The following is a 17,570-nucleotide window of genomic DNA, read 5'->3' as shown; positions in this document are numbered from 1 at the left end:
CAATACAAAATCGAACCCGTTTTGTTACAATATTTACTTGCTTCTGGTCTGCCACCACTTAATTTCGAGTGAAAACTACCAACACAATAAAAAATAGTCTAGATGAACAACGTTGAGTCAAATAAATGGTTACCTTCCAAAATCGCGAAATAGTTAAATATATTATCAACGTAATCCAATAATTTATTGTGACTATTCATTTTCAAATATTTGGATGAAATCGGGCATCCCTGCAAGCAGCTGATCGGTGTTGACAAACGAGGGGAAACCAACTAGTAAAAAAAACTTGTACATAACATAAGGGGTGTACAGATACTAAATAGTTCGCGCAGTACAATATAGGTGGAACTAGTGCATCACGAAAAATTATTTTTATAAGAATTTACTCATACTGTCACATCTGTTAGTCTGTGGTACTCTCATTGCTTTTTTTTACTTCAACAGGGAATATGAGAATGAGAGAGAAAACAAAAAAGTCGCCTGTCTTTGACTGAGCATACTTTTACTTGGTATAGAACTATCGAGTGTCTCATTTGACAGTCACTCTCACCGTACCGATTACAGTTGACGATCATTTTAGTCAGTCTGTCAAGGTCATTTGACATGACTGACAAATTGCAACTCTGGTCTTGATTTGCTAGAATCCTTAGTTTGTCTGGATTTTGGATTCTTTATTCTGCTTGAATTTCCGTGAATCTTATTAAATCTTTTTTAGTATTCTACAATGCTCTCGATTCTGAATACTAATGAATTTATTTGAATCGTCACAAATTTGCATAATTCTCCATAAATCTTTTCAATGTTTTAAAATCTTCCTATATTTGAATTCTGAATTTAGAATGTTTTATCTTGATTCTTGGCCCATAATTATTATTCAATGTTTTTATGTTTGTATCATTGAATCTGGATTTAGTAGACTGATATCTGATACATTGAGTCTTCACTTTAGAATCTTAAATGTAGCATTTTGCATCTCTAGTGTTGAGTTTTGGGTTTTTAATCTTGGATTTTTCTTTCGTCAATTTTTATTCAACAAAACTCAATTCACCAACATGCACAATGAAGGAACACACACTCATTTGTCGAGCCTTCATTCGGATTCTTTAGATATGAAGATAATCTGAACAAATCAATCATATTGACGGGAACAAATCCAGTAACAGTGCTGTTGAACGCTGAGCGTTGATAGAATGAGATAGAAATTTCACAAAAAAAAACAGTTCATATCTCTCGATACGATATGGGATTCAATCAAATAAAACTGACGATTCGATGTTCTTACAATTTAAACGTACAATGCAGACTTTATGCTGCGGAAAACGGAAATGTTCATACAGTGCGTGACCTTTCTCAACATCTTGAAGAGTGTTTCCTTCGAGGAAAAGAGATGTAAGGATTCAAACTTTGTCAGTGTAAAAGCGAGCAGCCGAGCAGTACTATATCTACCGTCAGCAAGAAACGAAAGCCTGCATATAGCTAGACAAAAAGATAATATCAGAGTAGAAGCGAGAGATCGATTCTAATTGGTCTAAATTCTTTCTTGGCAGAGAAATAAAAATATTTTTATAAAAAAAGAATCTCTTTTCCACCGAGCATTCGATCGAAGGCTACTCTTCACCAAACTGGCAACTCTTGCTATGAACTCAGCCGGCAAACGAGGCGTCACCATAACAATTCCAGATTTATAAACGGTTGCCATGAATAATCATGAATCGAACATTCTGTGAGATAATGGTCTTCGGAGGCAGGCCCCGAAAGAAAGCCGCAAACAGTAACAAAACTAGCGCAACCAATACACGTTGTAAACCCCGAACGCGTTTACTCCAAACAATTCATTAACAGCTCGGTTTTGATTTTATTACTGCTGCTGCTGACCGAAGGAGAGGTGTCGGAATGTTCCGAATCTTCTTCGTCCATCGCTTGATTGTGATAGCAGTAGGCGATGCGAATAGTTGCCAAATTGGTACTTGACAGTAACACCTTAACGATGGTTTCCTACGGGGTGAGGTTTACACGTTCAACCTCGTTAGTTGGAATGTTTTGCTTTACAGCCGTTTTCGCACGGTTCGCAGTATTTTCGAAACATGGAAGAAATGCACAATTGATTTGGGTAAAAATGTCGCGGGTCACGTCGAATTTGGAAATAGAATTAAGTTGCAGAAACCACGGAGAAAACGAGTCTTTAAACCACCTTATTTTTCTAGGTTGAAAGAAAACACCCGCAAAACAAAAATCTATAGGAACTTAGTTGACTGACTGATAATTGACGATCGCATACCAAAAGAAACACTTTGGACTTCAAGTTGTGTAAAAATTTCCAATTAGATCATTTCTCCCTCACTATCGTTCACATATGCCGATCATCGCCGAGGAGTGAAATTTCGCAAGCTAGGAGCAAACTAGTTTTTTTTTTGGATTTGAAAAATGTGTTTGTTTGGTTCATTTGTTTCTGGCATAGCAATTACGAATGGGTAAACGTACGCCCAACCGATTCGATCAAGTGATTATGTTCGTCCATTAATTAGTGTAGGATTTTTGACCCCTGGTTTCGTGCAGTTCGAAATGGGCAGGTTTCCGGTTGATTACTAACGTGTAGGACTAAACTATAGCTATAAACTTTGAAAGTGAAAATAAATATTTTTGGAACGAGTTTGATTAGTAGATCACCCACAAATGTCGTACAAAGCGATTGTAGTATTCAAGCTTGTTAGTATTTGGACTTGACAACTAGAAATTGAAGAATAATAATAGAAAACATCCTAAAAATCCTATAAAATAATTATAATTATATAATTCAAGATGCTGTCTCGCTTAGCGGTATTCTTTGAAGAAGCAAGGGACATTTTAAGATGTGCTCACTAGGGTGGGACAAAATATTGATTTCAGCTCCACCAAACTTTTCATGTTCCTTTTGGGTTCCATAAGCACCATGCAAAATTTTAGCTCGATCGGAAAAACTACATATATTTTTGCGCCCGAGGTGTAAAGCATTTAGTATGAAGATATTCACTTTTTACAAAAAAAAACGTTCGCGGTCAGGGTTTGACTCTAAAAACTTCGAAGACCGCAAACCAATCCGACATTTGTAGAAAAAGTTATTAAAGAAAAAGCAAAAAAAGTCCGAACAATGCACAGTGGTCCCAATCATGTCAAAACACGCGTTTTTTTATTTATACATCAGGGGTTAATTTTGGAGCTTTCAGGTCTTCAGAAAAATTTCTGTTTGAAATAGTCCGCTTCTTTCAATATAATCAAAGTTGACGTTAATCTACCTACAAGTGAGCTAAAAAAACTATTTTGCATAAAATACGAGGTAGAGCATTTATGTCTTTAGAAAAAATGTAGATCATGTTTGAACAAGAAAACATGCCGAAGACATGAACACTTTAAAATGCATTGGTATCGAGATATGATGCACTGTTTATTAAGGACCCCCAAAATCAAGTATTTCCATCATAACTTTTTTTAATGAATTTTTAGACTTTTCGGATGTTCTACAATTATATTTTAATTATCAAAATACATATTTTTGTCAAAGACTGCATATTTTTAGGTTCACAAACAAAAAAGTTTTTGAGCAATCTAATTACAAAATACTACACATTCAAGAATCAATATCTCAAAGATGTGGAAATATGTGGAACCAATTTCAACAAAGTTTGAAAGTATGGCTAAACACTATTAGAAAAATTAGTAGTCACAACTTAAATTCACTTAAATTTATATGAAAACACACTTTAAAAAAAGCTTGTTCTAACATAACCCAATATGCATGTAGCACCTTAACATACAGTATTCGTTAACCTTGCACCTTAAATTCAATATTGATCATAGTAAGCGAGAAAATAGTAACAGAAAAAAAACAAAATAAACAAAAACGGAAAGGTTTCCTGATACAGTGTTCCTAACAATCAAAAGTGAAATACAAACCGCTAAACAGATTAACAATATTTAATTGAAGAAAACTTTGAAAACTTAGTCTACTTCAGGAAATTCTTTTTTCCTTTGTCTGAAGTTTTCATCTACTCCTATTTTCTCGCTTACTTTGATAAATATTGAAATTAAGGTGCAGTGTTAATGAACACTGTGTGGGTGCTAAATATATATTGTGGAATGTTAGGACATCCATTTTTTGAAAGTGTGTTTTCATATAAATTTAAGTGAATTTAAGTTGTGACTACTAATTTTTCTAATAGTGTTTTAGCCATACTTTCGAACTTTGTTGAAAGTGGTTCCACATATTTCCACATCTTCGAGATATTGATACTTGAATGTGTAGTATTTTGTAATAAAATTGCTCAAAAACTTTTTAGTTTGTGAACCTAAAAATATGCAGTCTTTGAAAAAAATATGTATTTTGATAATTAAAATATAATTGTAGAACATCCGAAAATTCTAAAAATTCATTGAAAAAAGTTATGAAATACTTGATTTTGGGGGTCCTTAATAAACAGTGCATCATATCTCGATACCAATGCATTTTAAAGTGTTCATGTCTTCGGCATGTTTTCTTGTTTAAACATGATCTACAATTTTTCTAAAGACATAAATGCTCTACTTCGTATTGTATGCAAAATAATTTTTTTAGCTCACTTGTAGGTGGATTAACGTCAACTTTGATTATATTGAAAGAAGCGGACTATTTCAAACAGAAATTCCTTTGAAGACCTGAGAGATCCAAAATTAACCCCTGAAGCACAAATAAAAAAAACGTGTGTTTTAACATGATTGGGACCACTGTGCAATGGCGCATTCCTTAATATATCTAGCACCACTGCTGCTAGTGAATTTTGTTTTCTTTTATTATGCTATAACGGTTGATCTAAGTTGTTTGATATCTTCGCATATGTTATTCACGTTACGAAGCGTTGTATACGTTATGTTTTTTGTATGTTCAAGGCATTACGAAGCGTTACTTACGTTACTTATTATTATTATTACGCTTATGGAGCGTTACGAAGCGTTACTTTTTTGCAAGTTGTAGATGTTACGAAGCGTTACATGCGTTACTTTTTTGTGAAGCATAGGCGTTAAATGCGATACTTTTTAGTAAGTTCCAGGCATTAACGGTGCGTTACGAGCGTTCATTTTTTGTAAGTTAAAAGCGTTGCTAGGCGTTACATGTGTTACTTTTTAGTAGGTTATAGGCGTTACGGAGCGTAACGTTGCTTTTTCGTAAGTTAAAGCCGTTACGAAGCTCTACATACGTTGCTTTTTTGTAAATCATAGGTGTAACGAAGTGTTACGAAGCGTTACTTTTAGTAAGTTATAGGCGTTACGAAGCTTTACGAAGCGTTACTTTTTCATAAGTTATAGGCGTTTCAAAGCGTTACATGCGTTACTTTGAGTAGGTCATGGGCGTTACGAAGCGTTACATGAGTCATTTTTTTGTAAGTTGAAGGCGTTATGAAGCATTACATGCGTAACTTTTTTGTGAGTTATGACGTTACGAAGCGTTACTTACGTTACTTATTATTATTATTACGCTTATGGAGCGTTACGAAGCGTTACTTTTTTGCAAGTTGTAGATGTTACGAAGCGTTACATGCGTTACTTTTTTGTGAAGCATAGGCGTTAAATGCGATACTTTTTAGTAAGTTCCAGGCATTAACGGTGCGTTACGAGCGTTCATTTTTTGTAAGTTAAAAGCGTTGCTAGGCGTTACATGTGTTACTTTTTAGTAGGTTATAGGCGTTACGGAGCGTAACGTTGCTTTTTCGTAAGTTAAAGCCGTTACGAAGGTCTACATACGTTGCTTTTTTGTAAATCATAGGTGTAACGAAGTGTTACGAAGCGTTACTTTTAGTAAGTTATAGGCGTTACGAAGCTTTACGAAGCGTTACTTTTTCATAAGTTATAGGCGTTTCAAAGCGTTACATGCGTTACTTTGAGTAGGTCATGGGCGTTACGAAGCGTTACATGAGTCATTTTTTTGTAAGTTGAAGGCGTTATGAAGCATTACATGCGTAACTTTTTTGTGAGTTATGACGTTACGAAGCGTTACTTTTTAGTAGGTTGAAGGAGTTACGAAGCGTTACACGTCACGGTCATAGGCGTTACATGCGTTACTTTTTAGTAAGCTATAGGCGCTACGCAGCGTTACGAAGCGTTACTTTTTGTAAGTGAAATGCGTGACTTTCAAGTAGGTAATAGGTGTTACGGAGTGTTACGAAGCGTTAGTTTATTGTAAGTTAAGGGTGTTACAAAGTGTTACTTGCGTTACTTTTTTGTAAGCTGTGGGTATGTTTTGTAAGCTGTAGCTATGTTACGAAGCGTTACATGCATTATTGTCGTGAATACGACTTACTTTACTATGGGGCGCCTTTTCAAAATTTACCCTCTGAGAGAGTGATAAGTTTTTGATCGTGAATATCTCCTGTTATATCTAACGAATCAACATAATTCTTGCTACATGCCATCGGAAATATGATCACAATTTTATGATAAAACTTTCAGTTGTGTGACATATTCTTAAATAGTTCACAATTAAACTTTTCTGAAATGTTTGGTATAAACGAGTATCAAAGAGGATAATTCATATGGCGCGTTTGCCTTTCTCGAATTTTGAAAGCTCATAGCTCAGTGATCTGTAGAAGGATTTATATAATCGAACTACCAATAGAATCGAAAATCTTCAACTTGAACGTGTATTACAACAATATTGAAGTTTTTCAATAGTACACTATTGAAAAACCTGTTTGATTTAACCCATGACAGCACCAGCCAATCAGAACGCGAGATGTCTGTATCTATACAAGAGCATCCATATAAAAGTTGAATGGTTCACTTTTCCTATCATTTGCTGAGCAACTCTTCCCGAAACAAGACACACGACAGCAACATCGAGGACCTGTCGTCTCATTGTTTCCCGATATGAATGCACGAGACACCGTCGGCACAATGACACCGAAAAAGGCAGCCAAAAAGTCCAGCAAGGCCCATTAGGTTTTGCACGAACATGACATAACCTCACAAAAATGAACAGAATGAACTTTTTTTGACAGTCGACGTGTACTTGTTTACAGTTTAAAAGTTCATCAGAAGTTCTTCGTTCAAATATAAAAATTGCAAGTCGCCTCACACTCAACAGATTCATACATATATCGCTCCTTGATGCTGGAAACACATACAGGGCAATCTTTTTAGTTATTTTCACTGTGGAATACGTTTTTAACAGGCACTTTTTCGTCATTTTTTCAATGTTTAACTTGCAGTCGCAAAACAAAACAAGTACACGGCAACTGTCAAAGATGAACTTGATTCATCGGCAGTTCATTTGTGTCGTCATCGTGCAAAACCTAATTGCCGAAACAAGACACACACGAGAACCATCTCAGATCTCAATTAGGTTTTGCACGAACATGACATAACCTCACATAAATGAACAGAATGAACTTTTTTTGACAGTCGACGTGTACTTGTTTACAGTTCAAAAGTTCATCACAAGTTCATCGTTCGAATGTAAAAGTTGCAAGTCGCCTCACACTCAACAGATTCATACATATATCGCTCCTTGATTCTGGAAACACATACAGGACAATCTTTGTAGTCATTTTCACTGTGGAATACGTTTTTAGCAGGCACTTTTTCGTCATTTTTTTCAATTTTTAACTTGCAGTCGCAAAACAAAACAAGTACACGGCAACTGTCAAAGATGAACTTGATTCATCGGCAGTTCATTTGTGTCGTCATCGTGCAAAACCTAATATTTCCTACCAAAAGATTCATCAAGATGGGAGTTAAAATAATTTGCACCGTCACTAACACATTCAATTACGAACGGCAATGCGAAAGCGAAAGTGATGATTTTGAACACATCTTTATACTAGTATACAAATATGCCGTGCGAAACAGAGTTGCCACAGATCAATATGTATTTTTGTTGCGAGTACTTTAGTATGCGGCCGAAAACAAAAATTGTTAGAACAAATGTTTCCACTTGATTTGCGCATTCTACTTTCCAGGCGTATCAGAACTGGCTAAACTTAAAGCAATTCTAAATATTTCTTTATCACAGTGATGTGGTCATCCTGAAAAGGACGGGGTTTTCAACGGATGGCCAGCTGCAGATGGCGAGGGATGATTTTCGTTTTCGTTGTCATGGGCAGCGTTACCGGTCAATTCCAACACTTCGGCAACCAAGTACTCCATCACTGCCGCCAGATAGACCGATGCACCAGCACTGACACGCTCGGCGTAGTTCCTCTCCCGAGGCAAACGATGGATTCTGCCGCCAACTGGGCACTTCAGACCAGCACGGTTTGAGCGGGACTTTATCTTGCCCTGAATTGTTCCTCCACAATATGCTGTTAGCAGCTCGACGACCCATTCAGTATTACTGGCTGCCGCTCTGCTAACTCTCTCTTTTATATCGTTTCACTGTTTCCCGTTCTGCGTATAGGAAAGGAATTCTAACAAAGGGGACGTCCTACCGTGCTACCACTAGCACGTATAAAAGGAAATGTGATGTGAGAAATAGCGTCATTTAAGTTAAAGCAGCTACTCTGTACGTACGAGACACCGTCAGAACGATGGCTCCGAAAACAGGTAGAAAAGCAGATTTGTACCGTCACTAACACATTCAATTACGAACGGCAATGCGAAAGTGATGATGTTGAACACATCTTTATACTACTATGGGGTCGTGTGAAAATATGCCATGCGAAACAGGGTTGCCATATATACAGGTTAATCTGTATTATTATTATTACTATCATTATTATTATTAGAATCACTCTTGCATACCGAAGATCGTAGATACATTTCAGACCAGGCCATTGCAATTGTCTCGTACTGAAATTTCGAGAAGAATCAGATATCTTCGAACTTCATAGCTTCAATAAAAATAAACTACAAATTTGTCGTACCTAGCTTCCTATATTAGCAAATTAAAAAGGAATTGTTTCAAGTTTGGAATATATAGTTGTAGAATAGTAGCTGTTTAATGTAACTAATCTGTACTTTAATGTAGGTGTATCGCTTCAAATTCTATTAGGGGCTGTCCATAAAAGACGTCACGCCGCAAGGGGGAGGGAGGTGTTTCCTAAAACGTGACCTTTTGTGACAGGGGGGAGGGGGGGAGGTTTTCGGAATGTGACGTCCAATATTTTCAATGAGCGCATTTTTGAAATACCTAATTATATTACTGCTTTGCCCTATTTCCTGAAAAAATCTCCACAATAAACGTTTACATTCTATAGGAAAACGTGTATTTGTAGATATAAAAGCTTTTTCTTGTAAATTCGGAAATGAGTGATGCAGGAAATCATTTCTGTTGTGATCAGCAAAAGTGCACGGAGGAGCGAGTAAATTAGCGAAATTTATAAATTTTGCCTAATATGAGTAAAAAGGAAAAAGATGCCTTCAAACAGTTTAACTTAAGATGTGCACTGACAATTTTTTCAGTAATTTGATTTTCTAGCAATGATAATAGTATATCATAATAATTTCTATTATCTGATTCTGATGCAGTTTATTCAATTATACTTAATTTGAAAAAGGGCGGGAGATTAACGATTTCAAACGTAGAACATGTCATGTCTTATCTTGATCATATGTGATTTTACTCCACCAACATAAAAGCTTATCGAATCATCCAATGATTGAACTTTCACTGATCAACTAATAATGAAAAGATTCTCCGGCAGTGATCTCGTTTTGATGAGGTTTTGGTCTTTATTTTCTCAGCCCTGTAAGCTACATTACGGAAATATTATTCTTTACCTAAAACAATAATATATCTGTGTAGCCCTAGGAGGACTAAAACAAATGATTTAAATGTTTCATCAATTCCAACCAAATACTTTTGTTAATTTATATAATTGATATTAATAAAATAATTCCGATGATTTTGTAGATTTATGGATATTTTTTAATCTAATGACAGCATGTAATAAATCGATTTTTCCCTCATATTTTTATGGTTTGTCATACATATTGAGATGAATTTTATTTATTTTGAATTCGTGACACGTGACATAGGGGGGAAGGGGGGTCTTTGCTTCTGTGACAATTTGTGACAAAGGGGGGATGGGGAGTCAAAAATCGTCAAAAAAAGCGTGACGTCTTTTATGGACAGCCCCTTAGTGAAAAAGAGGAAAGCTTGCACAATTCATACAATCAATCAACTAACTGATATTCGGAAAAGTGATGGGAGCGTGTCAGTTTTTTCGTATTCACGACATCCAGTTATGTCTCTGACATTACTCACCCGCCTTTTTTTTACTAGATTATAAACGTTACGGAGCGTTACAAAGTGTTATTTTTTTGTTAGTTAAAAGCGTTACGAAAAGTTACATGCGTTACTTTTTAGTAAGTTATGGGCGTTACAGAGTGTTACTTTTTCGTAAGTTAAAAGCGTTACGAGGCTTCACTTGCTTTACTTTTTCGTAAGTCATAGGCGTTACTTTTTGGTACGCTAAGGGCGTTACGAAGCGTTACATGCGTTACTTTTTTGTAAGCTATATGCGTTACGAGCCGTTACAAGCGTTACTTTTTTGTAAGTTAAAAGTGTTACGAAGTGTTATTTGCATTACTTTAAATTAACTTACGGAGTTACGAAGCGTTATATGCGTACCTTTTTTTAATCATAGGCGTTACGAAATGTTACACATGTTACTTTTTTGTGAGTTATGGCGTTACAAACCGTTACAAGCGTTACTCGTTTGTAAGTTACAAGCATTACGAGGTGTTATATACGTTACTTTTTGGTGAGTTTTAGGCATTATTGGTGTTACGAAGCGTTACATGTGTCACTTTTTAGTGAGTTATAAGCATTACGAAGCGTTGTATGCGTTACGGTTTTGTAAGTTATATGCGTTATGAAGTGTTTCATGCATGACTTTTTAGTAAGTTGAAGGCGTTACATGCGTTACTAGGTTGTAGGCGTTACAAAGCGTTACTTTTTTGTAAAATATAGGCGTTACAGGTGTTACTTTTTTATAAGTTTTGAGCGTTATGAAGCGTTACATGCGTTACTTTTTGTGAGTAATAGACGTTACGAAGCGTTACAAGCGTTACACGTTTGTAAGTTTCAAGCGTTACAATGCGTTATATGCGTTACTTTTTAGTAAGTTTTAGGATACATTCGTTACTTTAAATATGTTTTAGGCGTTACGAAACATGACCGATTTTATTTTTTTTTCAAGGTTCTATGATAGAACATGCTTTGATTGCCTCATGTGATGTGATTTGATTGCCTCACGTGATGTGATTTCAAGCAGGAATTAAAAAAAATGTCTTGTTTTCGTCAACAATTCCTCAAGACTTTTTTAATCAACCTAGTGGTGTAATGATGCCTTTTTCGTATCTCTTATATTTTCAAAAACAGCACTAAAAGATTCAGTCAAGATTCAAATTTGAATAAAAAATCAGAGGTTCAAGACACGACCGAGCACAATAACATTAAAAATGGAACGTTTCTAGGGTCTTCATAATAAATACAAAAATAAAGATGATAATGATGATGATACACTAAACTAAAAACTTTTTCAATTGACTAATTACAAACTTGCTCTAGTTGAGGCGCTTAGATTGTTAGCGAATGATAAAATTGACAATTGATAATTAATTATATTCAATTTTGATCATGTAAAATCGAAAGTAAACTTACCTTTAGTTTATCTTTGATACTATATGATATTGCATCTAATTGTACTGTATATGTGAGCCTGTGGAACTCATTTATACTACCAAATCGAGGAGGCCGCTTTTAGATAAGTTTCAGAATTTAATTTTGAATCTTTTGAAGCGTTTAATTCCTGATGGGACAACAACTTGTTCAGTCACATATAATGAAGAAGAAGTATCTATGATTATCATCATAACACAACTTTATACTGAATCCATTTTCGCGCCACCGTTTTGTTCGTATGGGAATGGAGATTTAAGTATGCAAACCGATCCGTTGACAAATTAAAACATTTTTAAGCTTACAATATTGAAGCTTTGGAATCATTTAAATGTGGAAAATCCATTAACAAATCATCGAGGAACAAGCGCTGCAAATTAGATCCGAATTAGATCTATTGCCGTTAATACTAAATTAGCCTGATAGTTACCAGAGAACCAAAATAAAATACTCAATTCAAATAAATTTTTCAATGGAATGCAATTGAAATATTCAAATGACGTTATCTCAAAAGTTTAAGTTAAATGTTTCCGAATCGATTGGTTGTTGAATTATATGAATCCATCAACAAATGACTGAGGTATGAGCGTTCAAAATTATGGCAGAAAAATGTTACGCGATTAGTTTTGCATGTTTTAATTTGACACCCAACCTCGGGAAGCGAAGTGTAAGGCATTTTTAATGGCAAAATCGACCAACAATTTGCTAAATACATGGGATATTTCAAAAGAACCGATAACCACGCTGATTCGGTTCTTCAATAGCTAGATGATATATAAGATATTCAAGCGAACACGAAGCGGTGTTGTGCAGACAGCAGGAAATTTCACCAACACATAATGCAAAAGCGACAATCCAGCAAGTGAACGCATATACAATCCAGTCATCAGCTCACTGGACGAGCTACTTGTTTCATTCGCAGTCAAACATCAACTAGGCAAAGAAATATTGTGCAGCCTATATTTATAGATTTCTCTTCATACTACGCAGAACGATGCGGTGTTTTTTATGCATGACGCAAAGCCTCCTATGCCGAACAAGAAGTTGACGTCATTTTGTAAAGCAGGGATTGGTGGATGAAAACATAGGTCGATTCCAATCATTTTTTCAATAGTATGCTATTGAAATACTGAAACGACGTCGTCATACATGTTTAAGTTAAAAGTTTCCGAATCGATTGGTTGTTAAAGTATAACAATCCATCAACAAATGACCGAGTTATTAACGTTCAAAATTATGACACAAAAAGGTTACGCGGCTATTTTTGAAACTTTTAATTGACACCCGGCCCCGTATAGTGAAGAGTAAGGCATTTTTAATGCCAATAAAAAAAAACTGGGATAAACTACCATCACCTTTTCACCTTTGTTATGTCAAGTTAATATAGATTTAAATGTGGAGACCCTGCACGTTATGCTATCGAACAGAGCACGCTTTGTGCTAGGCGGTGGCGTTTTCTTCTTCCGTACCTGCACATACCGATGCGCACCGATTGATTACCGCATCATTTTGTACGACAGTTTGAAAGTTTTAATACTCATTGCCCTATAATTTCGGAACCGGAAGTTAGATTCGGGTGAAATTGCACAGTATTTCTTAAGACACTGAGAGCTTTAATTTAAATAATCATGATTTGTGAAAATTGGTTTAACCGTTGCTGAGAAATCGAAGTGAGTTCCGGTTTTGGGGCTTTTCTTTACTATTCTTATTTAAAGTAGATTCATATATCCCCTAACTAATAAGGTTTGGTCATTTAGGGGTTAGCCAAATTTTGTGCTAGGGCACATAACCGTTTTCATTATTTTTACGTTTCGTCTTTGACTCATCACTCATCAATTTGAACTGCTCTGCACTGATGAGTCAAAGACGAAACGTAAAAATAAAAATAAGTAATAAGGTTTGCCAATTAGATGAATTTACCAGTAAATTTTATGAAAATTTCCACCTCATTTCCCCATCACGTTTGAAAAAAATAATCATGAAATAGAAAATTTTTCACTTATCGCGCTGTAATACCGGAACCAAAAGTCGGATCCTGATCAACTTTTCGGGGACTTTTTAAATAATTTCAAAACCTTTTATTTGCATCTTAATTTGTAAAAATCGGTTAAGAAATTTACGGGAAAATTGAGGACGTATTTTCTCATAGATTTGCACATATTGTCTTGTAATTCCGGAACCGAAAGTAGGATAATATAAAATTTAATAGCGCACTATGGGACCATAAGACCTTTCATTTAAATCTGAAATTTTGTGAAAATCGGTACAGCCATCTCTGAGAAAATCGAGTGCCATTATTTGTCACATACATATATACACTCAGAAATTTGCTCAGCTCGTAGATCTGAGTCTAAAGGTATATGTATGGTTCAAAAGTCGATTTTCACAGTGATTGTATAGCCTCTAGAATCTAGAAAATGTGCAGTTGCTTCCGTTTTTTCAGGCAGTTCATCTAAAGTTATCAATGTTAAATTGTTTGTTTATTTATTCTGGAGCTCCTTGGTAACTAGTTCGTAGCAACTTGAACAGTGTTGCGTGAGTAAGTTATTTTTATCTTTATCGAGGGAGCGTTATGTTTTTGGTGATAGGCGGTAAATTTTCAACGGACGGAGCTTTAATGCTAATTTTTCATCAAAGTGTGTATGACCAATTAGATAAGACTTCAGCCAATTCGAAAAAGAGCCCGAGAAAAATTTCCTCATTTGAATGAATAAAAAAATCGGAACCGGTTTTTTTTAATTTGGCCATTGCTCAATAGTCCAAACGGTACATTATTATTAATTGCGAAATCGATTACTAAAATTTTATTTACTGTAAGAATGACCTTGTGCTTCCAACCGAGCTGCTCCGAAACTTAAGATACTACCGCACAACAAAATAAAAGAACTAACTCAAACTGCGGCATCCACGACAATTAGCACCGATTATCGTGATGGACTCGTGGGCCATCTTCATTATGGCCGGCTCAGCATCCGTTTCTTCTCGATTCTTGATCGGCGGCGGTGACCTCCATTGAACCAAAACGAACAACCCCACCGGAAAAACAAACAACGGAACGTATCGTATGGGTATTTTGAACGGTAGCGTGCTAATTTGCCAAATGCAGGAAAATTCCAGTCCCGCACTAATTGCAGCGCCCCACTCTCGGCTGCTTTTACGCGTTTACGCGGCGGCTCGGAAAGCCATCATCCATCCATCCATCCATCATCTGGTGTGCGGAAAGAAACGATCCTCTATCGGGAATCGATCTATTCATTGTTTTTGCTACGCTTAGCTCCATTGTTTCTTGGCAACGTGGAACTGCCGCCTCTAGCTCGCTGGTTGCTAGCCAACCAATCTCTAAGCAACCGTTGGCTCGGAGTGCAAATTGACGTGTGCCGTGCACCAGTTGGTGGTTTTGGTTCCGCCTCGCCTCTGCCGATATGCTGATGGTGGTGGCTTTGCTACGCGAAAGCATGGGTGTGGATCGAAGCGTCGCTCGCCGGGGATTATTGTACTCAACTGTTGTTTTCCTATTATTTTGTTTTTCGTTGGTTTTTAACTTTTTGTGTCGGAAAACTCTTCGTTTGAGCTCTTAACAAGAGCATATGGGGCTGTATCAAAAAACGGCAATTATTTTCCAATCGGAGGGGCATTGACAGCAGGGATTGGCTTAGAAGGGTCATGACCGGGCGTGGCTCTATTCTATACGATTGCATAAGTATCGATCGATCACTGATCTTTTGTTTGTTTGTTTATTCTAATTTCATTTCAGCACCTGCCGGCTCTATGATCGTACGATAGCAGTCCCGTTTCCCACTTCCTCTGTGATCACCCAAGCTCATCCAATCCTGTCAGGATGGATCAATTAGAGCTCGAGATACGGAAAGAAATCGAGGAGTTGAACTCGAGCGTGTCACTCATCGATCGGCTCGATGGCGGCGACACGATGGATGGGGATAAACAGCAGGAGCTGCTGTCCTCGACCCGAGCCGTGTTCGAAAATATCAATTCGAGTCACGCGAAAAACAGCCTAACGGATTCACAGATTTCGATCATTTCGAAACATGACGGTTATCCAGACACGGGACATTTTTATGCCTCGCCAGCGATACCTCGCACCCCTACAACCGACGGTAGTGGATGTTTCGACAAACTGAACGGCGGCACAGCGATGCCATCGACTTCCGATGGTAGCAAAACTTTGCTGACCGACGGTAGCGGCGGTATGATGCGGGTTACTAGCGACAGTAGTAGTAGGGATACCAAAGTAGATTGTAAAGATGGCAGTAAGTGCAATAAAAAAGATATCAAGAAAGTCGACAAAAAGATGACAGCGAAACAGAAGAAGAAAGCGGCAGCTGCAGCTGCAGCTGCTGCCGCCTCCGCCGCCGCAGCTACCACAAATCACAAATTAGCAGGACCAGACCATTATTCTCCCAACGGTGGCAATTCCTCGTTAGTCAGTTTCCTGTTTCCACCGGGCTCTCCAAGTTCAAAGAAAAATAACCTCCCATCGACGGTGGTTCTCGGTGTCATGCAGCTGTTATTTGCCGTCGCCTTGGCCGCCCTCGGCGGTTTGGTGCTGGCACGGAATGCGTCCTTGTCGCTAGCCGGGACAGGTTTGTGGTGTGGTGCCATTGCCGGAATTGCCGGCTCCCTCGGACTGATGAACGTCAAAATGGCCAAGACGGGATTCCTGGCGGTGAACCTTATCTGCGTCGCGTCCAGCACACTCGGCCTGGCTCTGACCGGAATCGGTGCCGTGCGGGATGCAAACATGGCTCAGCAAGACGAGGTGAGTGGATCTGTCGAATGTTTATCACACCGAACTAATTGTTTTCCGTTTTCGGCCACAGTCCATTTGGTACGCGGTAACCGCCGGTTCCGGACTGCTAGTCACGCTGGCATTGCACTTTCTCGTCAGTGTATTCTCCGTGTACTATTCGGCGCTGAAGCTTTGCTCCAGGTAAGTGTCCTTAGCTTATTTGCTGGTGTTGGAAAATGACGTTATTTGATGATGATAGACTTTGAAGGACCCTACGTTTGAATTTGTGTGTAAATCAGTCAAAACTTGCATTCAAAACTTAAATCATGTTTCTATTTTACGTTCATTTCCTACAGTGTAAGGGAAAAATATTCCCTTATGCCTTCCATTTCTCGGTTAATTTTTCAGAAGGGCGTATAAGCAAGTGACAGTTTCTCTTTGTTTACTTTCTCTTCTATTAATTACCAAGCGGTTTCCACGTTTATCACTCAACTCTTTGCATGAAATGATACCTGAAACTTTCGACTTTCAAACAGAATAGTGATATTAAAGAAAATCTGTTTAATCACATCACAATAATCGAAAGATAAAGTGATTAAAGAGAAACTGTCACTTGCTTATACGCCCTAATGCAAAATTAACCGAGATTTGACTTCTCTCATCAAATTTTGCACTACCTACACTGATAAAAGGCGGATGGGTAACATAACGACATAACTGGATGTCTTGAATACGAAAACAACTGACATGTTACTTAACACTTCCGAATATCAATTAGTTGATCAATTGTATGAATTATGCAAGCATTCCCTTTTTCCACATTTTTCGCAAAAACAAAGAAGGCTTCACTTGATCTCGATTACTGTGAATTTCACACAGCGAAAAGTGCAAAAATCTAACCAAACTGTTCTAGATTTGCACTAAACTGAGGATATTTCCTTTCGATTTGCGAACAACAAATCCTAATAGTTCTTCAGAAAACTTTTAGAGCCATTAGAACGGCTGATTTTTTGTAATGCTCTCCACCGGAAGCGAAACTAGCTTTGCAAACGGCACAAAATACATCTGCTCGCATTGGCGATAGAATCCAAACTGATTAAATTTTTGTTAGAAGCTTTCTTTTACGTGATTTCGTTTGTAGCTTTTTCACTAATGGGCGGTCCTAACGGCTATAAAAATAGCCGCATACAGAAT

General features: G+C 37.2%; 2 protein-coding genes across 5 annotated transcripts in view; one reads left to right on the top strand and one right to left on the bottom strand.

Annotated features, from left to right (window-relative positions):
* The window catches only part of LOC131425629 (uncharacterized), a 279,128-nt gene that overhangs the window by 25,714 nt on the left and 235,844 nt on the right, over window positions 1-17,570 (bottom strand). The window lies entirely within an intron of this gene.
* Window positions 1-17,570, top strand: part of LOC131425630 (uncharacterized) — a 64,978-nt gene that overhangs the window by 30,530 nt on the left and 16,878 nt on the right. For all 4 annotated transcript variants that reach the window (XM_058587676.1, XM_058587675.1, XM_058587674.1 and 1 more), the window contains exons 3-4: window positions 15,384-16,406; window positions 16,468-16,577. In XM_058587676.1, the coding sequence (XP_058443659.1) occupies window positions 15,468-16,406; window positions 16,468-16,577 (1,049 nt within the window). In that variant the 5' untranslated portion in view covers window positions 15,384-15,467. The remainder of the gene's footprint in view (window positions 1-15,383; window positions 16,407-16,467; window positions 16,578-17,570) is intronic.

Source organism: Malaya genurostris, chromosome 1 (genome assembly GCF_030247185.1).
Source record: "Malaya genurostris strain Urasoe2022 chromosome 1, Malgen_1.1, whole genome shotgun sequence".
Taxonomy (NCBI): Eukaryota; Metazoa; Arthropoda; class Insecta; order Diptera; family Culicidae; genus Malaya; species Malaya genurostris.
Note: the sequence above shows the minus strand (reverse complement) of the source record. Positions and strands in the feature narration are given on the sequence as shown.